Source organism: Rhincodon typus, chromosome 30, assembly GCF_021869965.1.
Source record: "Rhincodon typus isolate 14 chromosome 30, sRhiTyp1.1, whole genome shotgun sequence".
NCBI lineage: Eukaryota > Metazoa > Chordata > Chondrichthyes > Orectolobiformes > Rhincodontidae > Rhincodon > Rhincodon typus.
Window position 1 is genome coordinate 23,550,432 of NC_063361.1, and position 16,474 is coordinate 23,566,905.

The 16,474-nt window shown below is 42.2% G+C and overlaps 1 protein-coding gene across 6 annotated transcripts in view; it reads left to right on the forward strand.

The window, feature by feature from the left end:
• etv4 (ETS variant transcription factor 4) overlaps nucleotides 1–16,474 on the forward strand; it is a 97,940-nt gene that overhangs the window by 44,091 nt on the left and 37,375 nt on the right. For 5 of the 6 annotated variants that reach the window (XM_048614729.1, XM_048614731.1, XM_048614732.1 and 2 more), the window contains 3 exons: nucleotides 4,692–4,818; nucleotides 11,281–11,460; nucleotides 12,887–13,140. In XM_048614729.1, coding sequence (XP_048470686.1) covers nucleotides 4,692–4,818; nucleotides 11,281–11,460; nucleotides 12,887–13,140 — 561 coding nt within the window. Of the gene's footprint in view, nucleotides 1–1,471; nucleotides 1,586–4,691; nucleotides 4,819–11,280; nucleotides 11,461–12,886; nucleotides 13,141–16,474 lie in introns of those variants that run through there. The other variant, XM_048614734.1, reaches the window with a different exon arrangement.

The following is a 16,474-nucleotide window of genomic DNA, read 5'->3' on the forward strand; positions in this document are numbered from 1 at the left end:
CTAACAACAGTGGTCCCAACACGGATCCCTGTGGAACACCACTGGTCACAGTTCTCCATTTTGAGAAACTCCCTTCCACTACAACTCTCTGTCTCCTGTTGTCCAGCCAGTTCTCTATCCATCTAGCTAGTACACCCTGGACCCCATGCGACTTCACTTTCTCCATCAGCCTACCATGGGGAACCTTATCAAACGCCTTACTGAAGTCCATATATATGACATCTACAGCCCTTCCCTCATCTATCAATTTTGTCACTTCCTCAAAGAATTTTATCAAGTTGGTAAGACATGACCTTCTCTGCACAAAACCGTGCTGCCTATCACTAATAAGCCCATTTTCTTCCAAATGTAAATAGATCCTATCCCTCAGTACCTTCTCCAGCAGCTTCCCCACCATTGACGTCAGGCTCACCGGTCTATAATTACCTGGATTATCCTTGCTACCCTTCTTAAACAAGGAGACAAAGATAGAAAGATACAGAGATAGAAACCAGTCTTCTAACCCATTGGAAGAGATCTGCCAAATTAGTTAAATGGCACAACTTTGAAATCATTGGTTTACCTATTTAGTATTGAGAAATCTCTGTAATGTTCCTGCAGGCTAACGTTCATGGGTTCGTAAGGGTGAGTGCTTTAACAGTTTTCCTTTCGGCTGACTGTAGATGTGACAGAGTGGATATGATCTCATGAGGGAACTGTGGTATCCAGGAGATCAAGTCGTAAATCAAAACTTTTAATGGGACTGAGGCAAACTATTGCTGTCAGTATTACAGAATCTACCTGTAATGTCAACAGGAAATATTAGACAAAAGCAGCAATTTAGGGTACTACAAGACTGGATAGTATTTGTGTAAACATGTTCAAGTATAATTGCAATTGCCTTATTCGTACGTTTTAGGTTGAAGTCACATTAAATGGGTACAATGAGGTCAAACAACATTCATTTTGGAACCATAATTATCTCATTTGACTAGCCACCAGCTGTGGCCAGCTACCTTTTCTTGGGTTCATATTGTTTGAAAGATTGCAGCCAAATAGAAACGTTACAGGGCTAATTCTAGTTGTATTACATGGTACAATCTACCAGAATTATCACTGCAGCTGGGAAGCAGCAGGTTGGTATGAGTAATTGATTGGCATTCAGCTGGCAGGACGACTCAGTGCATGCGTCAGATCATTACCTTCTGGTGAGATTTGTGACAGCTATCAGTGTGAACAGTTAATTATTACCTTGTGACAGCTATCAGTGTGAACAGTTAATTATTACCTTGTGACAGCTATCAGTGTGAACAGTTAATCATTACCTTGTGACAGCTATCAGTGTGAACAGTTAATTATTTCCTTGTGACAGCTATCAGTGTGAACAGTTAATTATTTCCTTTGGGTCGATTGTTACCAATGAAAAATCTATTTGACTGTGATGGTGTGAAATTATAATCAGGACTCTAAGGGAAAATGACTTGCATTTGTGTAGCATCTATTGTGACTTTGGGATACCCTTCACTGTCAATGATGCCCTTTTGCAGTACAGTCACTGTGGTAATGTAAGGATCATGACAGCCAATTTCTACACAGCAATGTACAAGTGAGCAGTTTCAGTTATATTGGTTGAAAACTGAGTGTGACACAAGGCACTGGCCTTGATCATTCATATCCATCTGAGGAGGCAGGAAAAAAGGATCTCGTGAATAAGGGAGAAACTCCTGGCCTGCTGTGTTCATCCAGCTCTACACCTTGTTATCTCAGATTCTCCAGCATCTGCAGTTCCTACTATCATCTGAATAAGGCACTTCCAACAGATCTCCCTAACTTGATTGAGTTTGTTGAAGAAGTAACAAAGAGGATTGAGGGCAGAGCTGTGGATGTGATCTATATGGACTTCAGTAAGGTGATCGACAAGGTTCCTATGGTAGACTGGTTAGCAAGGTTAGATCACATGGAATACAAGGAGAACTAACCATTTGGATACAGAACTAGCTTAAAGATAGAAAGCAGAGGGTGGTGGTGGAAGGTTGCTTTTCAGACTGGAGGCCTGTGACCAGTGATGTGCCACAAGGATCGCTGCTGGGTCTACTGCTTTTCATTATTTATAGAAATGGTTTGGATGTGAACATAGCAGGTGTGGTTAGTAAGTTTGCAGATGACACCAAAATAGTGGACAGTGACAAAGATTATCTCAGAATACAACCGGGACCTTGAACAAATGGGCCAATGGGCTGAGGAGTGGCAAATGAAGTTTAATTTGGATAAATGTGAGGTGTTGCATTTTGGAAAGGCAAATCAGGACAGGACTTACCATTATATGTATAAGGTTCTGGGCAGTGTTGCTGAACAAAGAGACCTTCGAGTGCAGATTCACAGTTCCTTGAATGTGGAGTTGCAGATAGCATAATGAAGAAAGTGTTTGGTATGATTGCCTCTCTTGGTCAGTGCATTGAGTATAGGAGTTGGGAGGTCATGTTGCAGTTGTACAGGACATTGGTTAGGCCGTTTTTGGAATACTGTATAGAACATAGAACATTACAGCGCAGTACAGGCCCGTCGGCCCTTGATGTTGCGCTGACCTGTGAAACCAATCTGAAGCCCATCTAACCTACGCTATTCCATTATCATCCATATGTTTATCCAATGACCATTTAAATGCCCTTAAAGTTGGCGAGTCTACTATTTTTGCAGGCAGGGCATTCCATGCCCTTACTACTCTCTGAGTAAAGAACCTACCTCTGACATCTGTCCTATATCTATCACCCCTCAATTTAAAGCTATGTCCACTCGTGCTAGCCATCACCATCCGAGGGAAAAAGGCTGTCGCTGTCCACCCTATCTAATCCTCTGATCATCTTGTATGTCTCTATTAAGTCACCTCTTAACCTTCTTCTCTCTAACAAAAACAGCCTCGAGTCCCTCAGCCTTTCCTCATAAGACCTTCCCTCCATACCAGGCAACATCCTGGTAAATCTCCTCTGCACCCTTTCCAATGCTTCCACATCTTTCCTATAATGCGGCGACCAGAACTGTACGCAATACTCCAAGTGCGGCCGCACCAGAGTTTTGTACAGCTGCAACATGACCTCATGGCTCCGAAACTCAATCCCTCTACCAATAAAACCTAGCACACCGTACGCCTTCTTAACAACCTTATCAACCTAGGTGGCAACTTTCAGGGATCGACGTACATGGACACCGAGATCTCTCTGCTCATCCACACTACCAAGAATCTTACCATTAGCCCAGTACTCTGTATTCCTGTTACTTCTTCCAAAGTGAATCACCTCATTCAATTCTGGTCTTCCTGCTATGGGAAGAATGTTGCGAAACTTGAAAGGGTTCAGAAAAGATTTTCAAGGATGTTGCCAGGGTTGGAGGGTTTGAGCTATAGGGAGAGGCTGAATAGGCTGGGGCTATTTTCCCTGGAGTGTTAGAGGCTGAGGGGTGACCTTATAGAGGTTTATAAAATCATAAGTGGAAATGGATAGGGTGAATAGACAAGGTCTTTTCCCTGGGGTAGTGGATTCCAAAACTAGAGGACATGGGTTTAAGGTGAGAGGGGAAAGATTTAAAAGGGTCCTAATGGGCAACTTTTTCACGCAGAGGGTGGTGTGTATATGGAATAAGCTGTCAGCGGAAGTGGTGGAGGCAGGTACAATTACAACATTTAAAAGACATCTGGATGGGTATATGTATATGAAGCGTTTATAGGGCTATGGGCCAAATGATGGCAAAAGTGACTAGATTAATTTAGGATATCTGAATGGCATGGACAAGTTGAACTGAAGGCTCTATTTCCAGGCTGTACAGCTCTATGACTATGACTACTGCCCTGAAATGTCAGTCTCCATCTCGAGTTCAACCCTCTGCAGGGGAACTTGACGGCAAAATATTTCCAACTTGGAGGCAAGAGTACTCCCAACTAAGCCAAAGCTAACACCTTGAGCTATGAGGATGTGAAGGGAGTTGTAGCATTGTGCCATCTGGCATCCCATTTGGATTTACTGAGCATTGTATTCAGATATTCAAATTAATTGGTTGTCCGTGATGCTTAGTCCATGTTCGTTGTCTTATGCTAACTCTGATTCTTCAGGTGAAGCTTTACATTCTGTACAAGGATCAGTTATCTGGCTAATAATCAAGGTATGCATACTTTGTCATTGTATGTTTTAATAGCAGTGTTGCATAATAATATGTGTGTTTATATCTGTCTAGAATCCGTGGCATCTGCTTAAAGAAGCTGACAAAATAGTCATTAAAAACCAATAATGTAAATTTAATTCTTTATAATCATCTATCAATTAACACTTCAACTATCTTTCTTCATATATGTACACTTAATGTACTGTAGCACCAAAAGCATTATTTTTCATTCAAATGTAAGTTGTAGAATTTCAATCTGAGCTGTGATCAGGAAGCAACAGTCCTAAAGAGGTGTCTGTGAAAGTTCACTTTTTTTGCAGTCCTAGTTTTCAATATGAACAGATGTATACTGAATTGCTTATTGGTAACTGAACCTAACTTCGCTTTATTGCTTTCTGAGATCTATAACAGCAGCATTAGGTTCTTGTGGCTTCTGAAAGTCATTTCATTTAAGGTAATGCTGATACATTGATCAGAGTTCTGCTGAACAAATAGAATTCTATTCTCTTCAATTCTATAAGACAATTAATAACCACCATTTAATATTTTCCTTCCAACAGTGGCTTTTCACAGTCCCACACTGAAGATTAAAAAGGAGCCACAGAGTCCCATTTCCAACCCGAACTTGTCCTGCCGCCACAAGCAATCATTCCAGTACAACAATGGGGAACAGTGCCTTTATGCCAGGTTAGTGTTATAGGTAGTCACTGTAATTGTGTGGCAGAAAGATTTAATGTTTCATGCACATTCTACTGTTCCTAAAGGGTTATAAAGTACTGACCTTCATCCTTTATTGAGCAGAGGCTGAAAGAGTAAGCAAAAGAACAGTTTTTGTATCTTAGTGAAAATTATGTTGCTGGCTTCCATGCCAGAATTTAATTAGGGGTCAAAGGGTATGGGGCAAAAGTAAGAACAGGGTACTGAATAGGATGATCAGCCATGATCATATTGAATGGAGGAGCAGGTTTAAAGGGCTGAATGGCCTATTCCTGTTCCTATTTTCTGTGTTTGTATGATTACAAATATGGATAGCTCTGATGTTTTGATTTTATTCCCAATTACTCCCAAATTCAAATCCTCTTGTTTCTTTGAGAAAACTCTCATAAATGACTTCACTTCCCTATTGCCATTACATGTTGTAATTTTTATAAGATTCATTCATTAAAGTTATGCCATTGCTATTATTTTCTTCCTGTGGTTAGATCTAAGTATAAGGCCAAGGACTATAGTTTGAGACAGAGCAGGAAGAGTGACATAGAAGGTGAGGTAAACAGTAGTATGAGGGCTATTTCTGTTTTTTTTTTGCTTCATCTCCCTATATTCGGTCCTATAAAAATACATAGGCAGGCTGTGTGGAAATTTGGACTTAATAAAGGAAATTAAAAGACAATAGGTGACCTTAGCACAAGCTCTCAATGTAAAATTAATTTGCACATCCGCACAAGCATAATATTAAACATTTCCTAGGAATTCAGTTCCAACATTTGTAGCTATTTCTGATATTAATAGGATTGTTTTTTCCGAAGGAAGTGGAACATGTGGATAATTCTGTTTTTTTTTTAAACTTAGTGGCAACTTCAACTTCATTCTGCTAGAGATAGCTAGCAATTAATACATCAGCTATTTTATTCATATTAATCTATAAACACTTTTATGAAATGAGTCAGGGTATGCCTGCATAATAAAAGTATATAGTTATTGGCATTCTGCCATTGCTGGTATTTAATGCAAAGCCTTAATCTACAAATGTGGTCTGGTAGCTTTGCGAGTGATGTTTCGATTGGACTAGGAGACTCCAGATTCACTCAGAGATAGTAAGAGCTGCAGATGCTGGAATCAGAGATAACACCGTGTGGAGCTGGAGGAACACAGCAGGCCAGGCAGCATCAGAGGAGCAGGAAAGTTGACGTTTTGGGTTGGGACCTTTCAGAAATGGGGGAGGGGGAAGGGAGCTCAGAAATAGATAGAGAGAGGAGGCGTGGAGCTGGGGAAGGTAGGTGGGATGGTGATAAGTGAGTGCAGGTAGGGAGTGGTGGGGATCGGTTAGTGAGGTGGGAGGAGCGGATAAGTGGGATAGAAGACGGACAGGTTGTGTCAGGTCAAGGAGGCGGGGATGAGAGGGAGGGTTTGTCATGGGATGAGGCCGGGAGTGGGGAGATTTTGAAACTAATAAAGCCCACATTGAGACCATTGGGTTGTAGGCTCCCGAGGCAGAATATGAGGTGCTGCTCCTCCAGTTTCCGGGTGGTGTCATTGTGACACTGGAGGAGGCCCAGGATGGACATGTCACCCAGGGAGTGGGAGGGGGAGTTGAAATGGTTCGCGACTGGAAGGTGTTGTCGTTTGTCGCTTGTCGCTTGTCGCGAACAGAACGTAGGTGCTCTACAAAGCGGTCTCCAAGCCTCTGCTTGCTCTCACCGATGTAGAGGAGGCCACATCGGGAACAGCGGATGCAGTAGACCACATTAGCGGATGTGCAGGTGAACCTCTGCCTGATGTGAAAGGTTTGTTTGGTTTCTTGGATGGAGGTGAGGTGGGGAGATGTAGGGGCAGGTGTAGCACTTTCTGTGGTTGCGGGGAAAGGTGCCGGGGGTGGTTGGGTTAGTGGGGCAGATGAGGGGGTCATGGAGAGAGCGGTACCTACAGAAGGCAGATAGGGCTGGGGAGGGAAATATATCTTTGGTTGTAGGGTCAATTTGCAGATGGTGGAAGTGGCAGAGAATGATACGTTGAATCCGGAGGTTAGTGGTGTGATACATGAGGACAAGGGGATTCTGTCTTTGTTTTTGTTGGGAGAGGGGATGTGAGGGCAGAGGTGTGGGAAATGCAAAAGATGCAGTCGAGAGCATTTTCGACCACTGAAGGAGGGGAGTAGCAGTCCTTGAAGGAGGGGAGTAGCAGTCCTTGAAGGAAGAGGACATCTGGGATCTCTGGTGACCGCCTTGAAACCAACATTTAATTCAAGCCTACCGACTACCACAGCTAGCTCACATATCACCATATTTCCCTCCGTCAATGTGGTCTATTGCATCCGCTGCTCCCAATGTGGCGTCCTCTACATCGGTGAGATCAAGCAGAGGCTCAGAGACTGCTTTGTAGAGCACCTACGCTCTGTTCGTGAGAAACGACAACACCTTCCAGTTGCCAACCACTTCAACTCCCCCTCCTATTCCCTGGGTGACATGTCCATCCTGGGCCTCCTCCAGTGTCACAATGACACCACCCGGAAACTGGAGGAGCAGCACCTCATATTCTGCCTCGGGAGCCTACAACCCAATGGTCTCAATGTGGACTTTACCAGTTTCAAAATCTGGCCTCCCCCGGCCTCATCCCATGACAAACCCTCCCTCTCATCCCCACCTCCTTGACCTGACACAACCTGTCCATCTTCTCTCCCACCTCACTGACAAATCCACACCACTACCTACCTGCACTCTCCTATTACCATCCCACCTACCATCCCCAACCCCACCCCTTCTCTTTCTATTTATTTCAGAGCTCCCTTCCTCCTCCCCCATTTCTGAAGAAGGGTCACGACCTGCAACATCAACTTTCCTGCTCCTCTGATGCTGCCTGGCCTGCTGTGCTCCTCCAGACTCCAGATTCAGTCTTTTTGTCTCAACTAACTTTTGTACCATAGGCCTCCCAATATCTACAGTTTTCCAACTTCATTTGAGGCATGGAGCCAGCTCAACTCAACCTGCTTCCTCACAGGTTGACCACAGAATAGCATTGACCAGACTTGTGGAGATACCTGGGGCCAAAAATATTTTGTTCCACACCAGCAATGGTGGAATAGATGATGGGCAAGAGGGAAAAGGTATCTGTGCAAACTGACAGAAGGAAAGCTATGAAATATAAAGTTAAAGTCGCCATGGTCTCATCAGACAGTAGAGATGCTCTTGTATTAGAGAGAGATGACTGGTTCAACTTGAGGGTCACCATGCTTCAGTTAAGGGGGAGGTTGAGAAAGAAAATCCTTCATGGTAACCTCAGCTAGTACAGGCATTCAACTACGCTGTTGGTGTCATTCTGCATTGCAAACCAGCTGTCCAGCCACCTGAGCTAACCAACCCGTGTATATACAACTTCACTCAAAGCGTAGATTGGGATCCAGCATCATGTGACAGATGCTGTGCATCACATTCCTCATCAAGCAGTGTATTAAACATTAAATGGTGAAACTACATTACAAAATAACACTTTGACATGGACTAGCATTCAGGCTTCTGTGTAAAATGTACAGATATTTGAGCAATGCATCAAGTCAAATTCTTCTTACCTTTTTAAAGCTGAATTCAGCCAAAGTTCATGCCACAAACTACCTATATCATTGAAACCTTCCTGAGCCACAGAAACTGCTTCTTTTTGTCCTAACTACTTTTGAATATTCAGGCAGAATGCATTGCAATCCTTGCTGTTTTATTCATGGCTCTGATAGAAATAGAGAAGACAGCAATACATAGGTTGACATTCCTTCGCTATTTCCTGTATGTTGATTGTATCTTTACTTCTAGTCAAATTTGTTTTGCATTTACTAGTACTCTCAATGCCGGAAGTCATTGTCGACAGACCTTCCATGTGAATATGATTCAATCCACTACAGGATACATTAGTAATGGATGAATGAGGAATTTTTCATGCATATTATAACCCATTATTAAAGCAAGCTAAAAATTTTGCGTTAAGCTCAATTTCCTCTTGAAGGCGAAACTGGCATTGCATAGTCTCAGTTTTGTATGTGCATGTTGGCTGAAATTGCTAGTATTAATAGTAATGGGATGTGCCTGGTGACTTGTTGCAGTTGCATGAAGCAACAACACCTACAAAATAATCTCAAAGGCAAGGCTCACTAAGCTTGCTTCTATACACAGCACAACTGAAGGACCCTGTATCAAGATTGTTTATGTTATATGTTTATAAGTTAAAATGAGGATTTTGATGTGACACTTCTATTTCAGCAGCCATTATGCAAACCACCGGTGATCAATGTATTAACAACACCTACTACACTTGTATGCTAGATGTGGAAAGTAAATTGAGATACTCTATGATGCTGGCTTCAATTTTTGTATTTCAAATGCAGCAATCTAACAGTAAAAGTTGTAGTATTGAACTAAACTTTGGTGCCCGGACCCACAGCATCTTAAATAACAGTATCCGTTTCTATTTATATAAATTATTTGGATGTGAATATAGGAAGCACGGTTAGTAAATTTGCAGATGACACCAAAATAGGTGTTGTAGTGGACAGTGAAGAAAATTAACTTGAGTACAACAGGACCTTGATCAGGTGGGCCAATGGGCCGAGGAGTGGCAGATGGAGTTTAATTTCGGTAAATGTGGGGTGTTGCATTTTGGTAAGGCAAATCAGGGCAGGACTTACACAGATAAAGGTTGGGTCCTGGGAGAGTATTGCCGAACAAAGAGACCTTGGAGTTTAGGTGCGTCGTTCCTCGACAGTGGAGTCACAGATAGACACGGTGGTGAAGAAGGCATTTGGCACACTTGCTTTCATTGGTCAGAGCATTGACTATAGGAGTTGGGCTGTCATGTTGTGGCTGTACAGGACATAGGTGAGGCCACTTTTAGAATACAGTGCACAATTCTGGTCGCGTTACTAAAGGAAAGTTATTTTTAAACCTGAGAGGGTGCTGAAAAGATTTACAAAGATGTTGCCAGGACTGGAGGGTTTGAGCAAGAGGGAGAGGCTGTATAGACTGGGTTGTTTTTTTCCTGGGAGTGTTGGAGGCTGAGGGGTGACCTTGTAGAGGTTTATAAAATCATGAGGGGCATGGATAGAGTGAGTATCCAATGTCTTTTCCCCAGGGTTTAAGGTGAGAGGGGAAAGATTTAAAAAGAGAGGTAAGCTATTCGCAGAGGGTGGTGCGTGTATGGAATGAGCTGCCAGAGGAAGTGGTGGAGGTGGGTATAATTATAACATTTTAAAAAGCATCTGGATGGGTCTGTGAATAGGAAGGGTTTAGAGGGATTGGGACCAAACGTTGGCAAATGGGACTAGCTCAGATTGGAATGTCTGGTCAGCACGGATGAGTTGGATCAAAGGGTCTGTTTTCCATGCTGTATAACTCTGACTCTATCACACTCCACTCACCTCTCATTTATACAGGATTGAGAGGAAAAGAAAAATCAGAAGGAGAGAGCATAGAAAAGTTAGGCCAAATGGAGTGCATGATCCAAAAAGTTTCCTGGAGACTTTAGCAAAGAAAAGATTGACAAGAATCTGGGGAGAGGGTTCCAAAGAACAAGGTTTCAGTAATTCAGTGTGGTGAGGCATAAAGAATAGCGAAACCGTGAGGAGCAGATGTGTAACAAGGATCTATGACTGAAGGATATTGCCAAAGTAAGGAGTCAGTGCCACAAAAGGATTTTAAAAAAAAAACACTGGTCCTAACATCAACTTGTCTGGAGTAGGAAATCGAATGGCAGAGTCAGTGGAATAAGGCAGTGATGGAGTTCATGTCAATAGAGGAGCTGAGACTGAGTTATAATATCTCTTTAAAGGGTATCTGGCTGTGAGACTGTCTAAGTTAAATCTCAAGGTGTAAAAGAAATATGAGTTACCATCAGAGATGATAGGCTGAAGGTCAATGATACAGCAGAGGTGGAGAAAGTGAATTTGTGATCTGAAGCAAGTCGAATGCAAGAAGCACGTGCTTGGAATTGGCATGCGTTGGCAGCAAGGGAGCCTCTTGAAATCCATGCTAGAAGCATGTGTTTGATATCTAGAATATAGACTTGGCCACTATTCAGCTGGATACAATTGCAGCTCCTCTCAGTCTTCCTACTAGGCACATGATTTAGAAAGTATACATACAGCTTTGAGACTGATAGATGGGAGTGTGGAGAGATGGACTTGATTCTTGTTTGTGTCTATGTAAATGCAGGATTTATGCTTAATGATGTAGTTGAGATATACATTTAAATGATGAGGAAGGAGTCAAAATGGAATCTTTGAGATGACTTTGGAAAGAAATCATTTGATGAGGTATGATTCATGGCATGCTGAAGGAATGTCCAAAACATAAAAATGTGCATCCTTTAATTGCAGGATAGATATAATCAACCATTACTAAGATATTAAAGGAAACGTTTGGCTGATCTAGTCATTTTTTTCATTTTACGTAGTGCCTATGAGAAAAAGCCGCATGTTGGTCTCAACTCCCCACCTCCAGGGACCCCTTCAAATACTCCGTTACAACAAGCCTGCAATAAGTCCACGGTGAATCCCAGACGGGATCACAGCTTTGTGAACCTCCATACACCCACACAGTCCATAGCCAATGGCCGATTCCCAATGGAGCACAGGTACAGATTTGAAGATATCCTATCGACTTTGTATTTCATAGATTTGATTCAAAAATCAATAAAATCATTTGAATGTTTTTATGATGAAATTTCTCTACCTCCTATGATTGGTTACTGGTGATAACAATTGGAGTTTCTTTACCATGCCTCTGTTGGTTTTGTAGTTAGCCTAACATAATTTAATGTAACACAATAAAATTTATCTGAAGCATTTTGTTTTGAATCCAGTAGCAATTACTAGAGGGAGTACTATTTGAGTTAAGTTTGGAAATTTCCAATCTTAAAAAAGTTTCATGCTATCATTTTTGCAGCATTTGTCTCTGAGCGTTTGTTTTGAGCTGAGGAAGATTTGTATTTGGTTGAATTTGAGAGTGCCTGGAATATGTTAGCTTAATATGGAACACTTCTGATCCCAGTATAACTGCTTGTTTTGGGTAGAGATTCCTGGGAGTCCTGATTTGAGGAAAACTCAACATTTCTCTGTTAGGTCAGAAGTAGCAATGTTCCTGAAATGCTAACACGTGCTGGCTTTGATGTGGCAGCAGTTCCAAGTTGGGTAGCTGAACAGTAAATTGAAACATAAAACTTCATCAATAAGATCACAATGGGCATATCAGAAAATCATAACATTTTAAGAGGGCCTGAGAAACATTTTCTGCTGACTATATATCCTGAGTTGATGCAAAAGGTTTATTTTTAGCTGCTGTGCAGTTCTGGTTATATTGACAATATAACATGCAAATTATGACCCGATTCTATACTCTGGAGTGTGCAAAGGCTACACTGCATTACGATAGTGAGGAACACGTTCAGTACATCAGCCAGTATTTCTTATTTTCACGATGTTTGATATTTTTTGGGTAAATTATGAAAAAGGTGTTCCTTTGATGTAGCAATATGAGGACATTCAACCCATTTGACCTGTTGAACTATTCAATTAGATCATGGCTAGCTGATAACTTGACTCCAAATAATGTCTTGTTTCTATGACCCTGAATTCCTCTGCATAACCAAAATCAAAAAAAAGACAAGGTTGAGAAGGTGTTGGAGCAGGACCGTCTATGAAGGCATACTCCTGTGAACTCTGGGTGGAGTAGGCTTGGCAGGTTGAATGGCCTTTTCTTACTCTGGTGTTTACATTTTTGCAGCATTTCTAGATTCTTGCTTACATCAAGGTAATGAATTAAGCAAATATATGTACTGCATTTAAAAGACAAACTTGGAGGCAGTTAGAGCAAAGAATAAAGAATAAAGGCGTGTGACCTGAAGAGATTGTCAATTGAAGGTGGGTTGAGTCTATGGAAGTGTTTTGAAAGCAACAAGAAGGATGCTAAAGTCATTTCACTGGGGTGGTATGGGTAAAGGGTCACAAGTCTCAAATGGGTCACTGTGCTTTCTTAATAGTCGATCTGTTATTTGTCCCCAGCTCACAGTTTCAACAACAGCCTTTGGAGCTCTGTCATCGCTTCCCTTCCTCCCAGGGCATGAACAGGGAAGCACCTTTGGCATATCAGCGGCAAATGTCTGAGCCCTGTGTTCCATACCCACAGCAAAGTTACAAGCAGGAGTATCACGACCCAATGTACGAGCAGGGAAACCCAATCAGCAGTGGCAGCATGCATCGTTTCTCACACTCCATGATTATCAAGCAGGAACCTCCAGATTATGCATATGACCCCGGTAAGGCTATGACTTCTATAGATTTGTGCTGTAGTGATGTGGGAGAGAGATGTTTTGACAAAATTACGATGTGGAGATGCTGGTGTTGGACTGGGGTGGACAAAATCAGAAGTCACACGACACCAGGTTATATTCCAACAGGTTTATTTGAAATCACAAGCTTTTGGAGCACTGCCCCTTTGTCAGGTGACAAAGGAAAAGCACTCTGAAAGCTTATGATTTCACATAAACCTGTTGGACTATAATCTGGCGTCGTGTGATTTCTGACTTTGACAAAATTAGACCAGTTCATCGTAGGTGGAACTGAAGAAGCAAGGCAGCAAGGGGTAATCACAGACTCGATGAGCTGAATGTTGTTTAGCACTGAATATAGAAATATTTCTTGTGCCAGTGGAAAGCAACAAATTCCCCCAAATCAAATTGATTGTTTCATGACTTCCTACATTACAACAGTGACACTTTAAAAGTGTTTCATCGACCGTAAAGTACTTTGCAACATTGTGAAGCTGTGAAAGGTGCTATATAAATGCAAGTCTTTTTCTCAGTAAGTTGAGGTCTTCTCAAATGAGTTTTTGTTCTTACAAAATGTTGAGGGTTGGCAAATTGGCAGAAGTGAAGATGGTGAGGGAAGCTGTCAGTATACTTGCCCTTAATTAAGGGATAACATCATTCTCTGCCCAGTTATACAAGAATACATCTTAACCAGTGCTGCTGGGGAATCAAACTGAGTCCCATCTACACTGCTTGAAGCTTCTTGCAGTGTGCAGAAGCCCAGTATTATAACCTTACAGCTATTCTCTTAATATTTGTTCCAACACCATTTAAACCGTCTCAAAGGGATATTTCCACACTTTTTTTTGTCCCACACTTGTTTTGCACCTAATGATCAATATTTGTACAAGTGCTGTTTATTTAGAATCCATCTTGCAGAAATGCTGTTGTACGCATTACAAGCAGAATGGAGACAATTTGGCATTTAGTTTGTTGTTCAATTACATTGGTACAAATCCAGTTACTTTGGCATGAAAGCACCTCCAAGTGATCAGTTTGAAAACACCACCGCCAGTGATTTTGGTGGTTAATAGTGCAATGCAGTATCTCTTAACTTATTTAGCAATTGCAAATCCCTGAAGCTAAGAAATCACCATCTTATTCAGAGTTTGAGGTAATTTAGTCTGCCACTTAGCTTGGAGAGGAGTTACTCCTTGGTAATGTGAAGCAATGTTTGTTTCTCCACAAACACAAGTGGTTTGTACTCGGACCCCACTGATTGAGGTTGCTCTGTAAGGGGAGTGGCTTGTACTAAGCCCTTTAGAAAGGACCACTCTCATTGTGCTCGTTCAAATTTTTCCATTCAACATAAGGTGCTTGTTAATGACTTCTCGTGTTTCCTATTCCTCAATCCAGAGGATGCTGGTAAATCCTGCTTGGGAAGGAACTAAAGAGAATGCTTTTTAAATATTCTGTTTGTTTTTCAATGTATAAAATAATCTCTTTGATATCCAAGGAACTTTCTTCACTAATGTTATCCTTCCCTCTCTTCAATGTTTCAACTCCCTCGGGATGGTTGTTCTGTGATGCCCACCACTACTACACTTTAGTCAACTTTTATGTATAGCATTCAGTAGTGGGTGAATACACTTTATCTGATTATCCTGCCAGATTATTTAAGAGTCGACCACAATTCTATAGGTCTGGAGTCACAAGGACGCCAGAGCAGGTAAAGATTTCTTCTGTGAAAGGACATCAGTGAACCAGATAGGTTTTTATATCAATCAATGCTTCATGTTCACCAAAACTGCACCTAGGTTTCAATTCCAGATTTATGGATGGAATTTAAGATCCAATCAGCTGTCATGGTGGAAATTGAACCCATTTCCCCAGAGCATTAACATCTGGATTACTGTTCCAATGGCATTACCAGCATGGTACCATCTCTTGCCTGTCATCTCAAACAAGAATTTCACAAGTTTGAACACTTGAATGTAGTGTTTGACTGCCGTTTAGTGACGGTGGGGAGAGCACTATAGCTGGCTTCCATGCCTTCAGAATGTGAGAATTCCATCCTTCATCTATTATCCAGTGGCTCTGTTGGAAATTCTACACATGTGGATATTTGTGCACTGACAGCATCTGATCTACAGTGTATTTGGGATTCTTCCCTAATGTTGGTTGAGGCCTTGACTAGAGATGAGAACCATTTTTTTTGAAAGAATAAGGACTGCAATACAAACTCAGCTCATTTGAGGAAACCGCTTTGGAGAAAATTGTACCCTGTGTTTATTTGCAAAATGTAAATACACGGCCTGACTTCCTAATAGGGCTCTGTCAATAAGTGTCATTGTTGGAGTTGAGCCTGTTGTTGCCTGAAGGTACTTTTATAACTTGTGCATTTCCTGAGGCTCTAACCTTCAAGATTTGGGGAACGAAAGCAGGAAATGACAAACAACAGGATTACTACAATTGAAAGTAAGTATGAAATTGGAGAGGTTATGTAGAAAAATAATTCTGGATAGATTTACTTCTGAGGGAAGTTTTTTTTTTATTTTAAGCAACATGAACAGTTCGGGGGGTGCAGTGGTGAAGGTGCTGTTGCCGAGCCAAGGTCAATGGCTGGAGCAACCTCAAAATTCTGGTTATGCCACCAGAAGTGAGAGAGGTGTTTACATCTAGGCCAGTGCTGAATGTAACCCAAGTCACTGGGATGCACGGTCATTAAAGGTCAGATACCTACATACTGCTATCATCCAGCCATTATGACAATGGGGAGACCGAGACAACAAGGTGCAGGGCTGGATGAACACAGCAGGCCAAGCAGCATCATAGGAGCAGAGAGGCTGACGTTTCGGGCCGAGACCCTTCATCAGAAAAGGGGGAGGGGAAGGGGGTTCTGAAATAAATAGGGAGAGAGTGGGAGGCGGATAGAAGATGGATAGAGGAGAGGATAGGTGGAGAGGAAACAAACAGGTCGAAGAGGCGGGGATGGGGCCAGTAAAGGTGAGTGTAGGTGGGGAGTTAGGAAGGGGATAGGTCAGTCCAGGGAGGACGGACAGGTCAAGGGGGCGGGATGAGGTTGGTCAGTAGGAGATGGAGGTGCGGCTTGAGGTGGGAGGAGGGGATAGGTGGGAGGAAGAACAGGTTAGGGAGGCAGGGACGAGCTGGACTGGTTTTGGGATGCGGTAGGGGGAGGGGAGATTTTGAAACTTGTGAAATCCACATTGATACCATTGGGCTGCAGGGTTCCCAAGCGGAATATGAGTTGCTGTTCCTGCAACCTTCGGGTGGCGTCGTTGTGGCACTGCAGGAGGCCCAGGATGGACATGTCGTCTGAGGA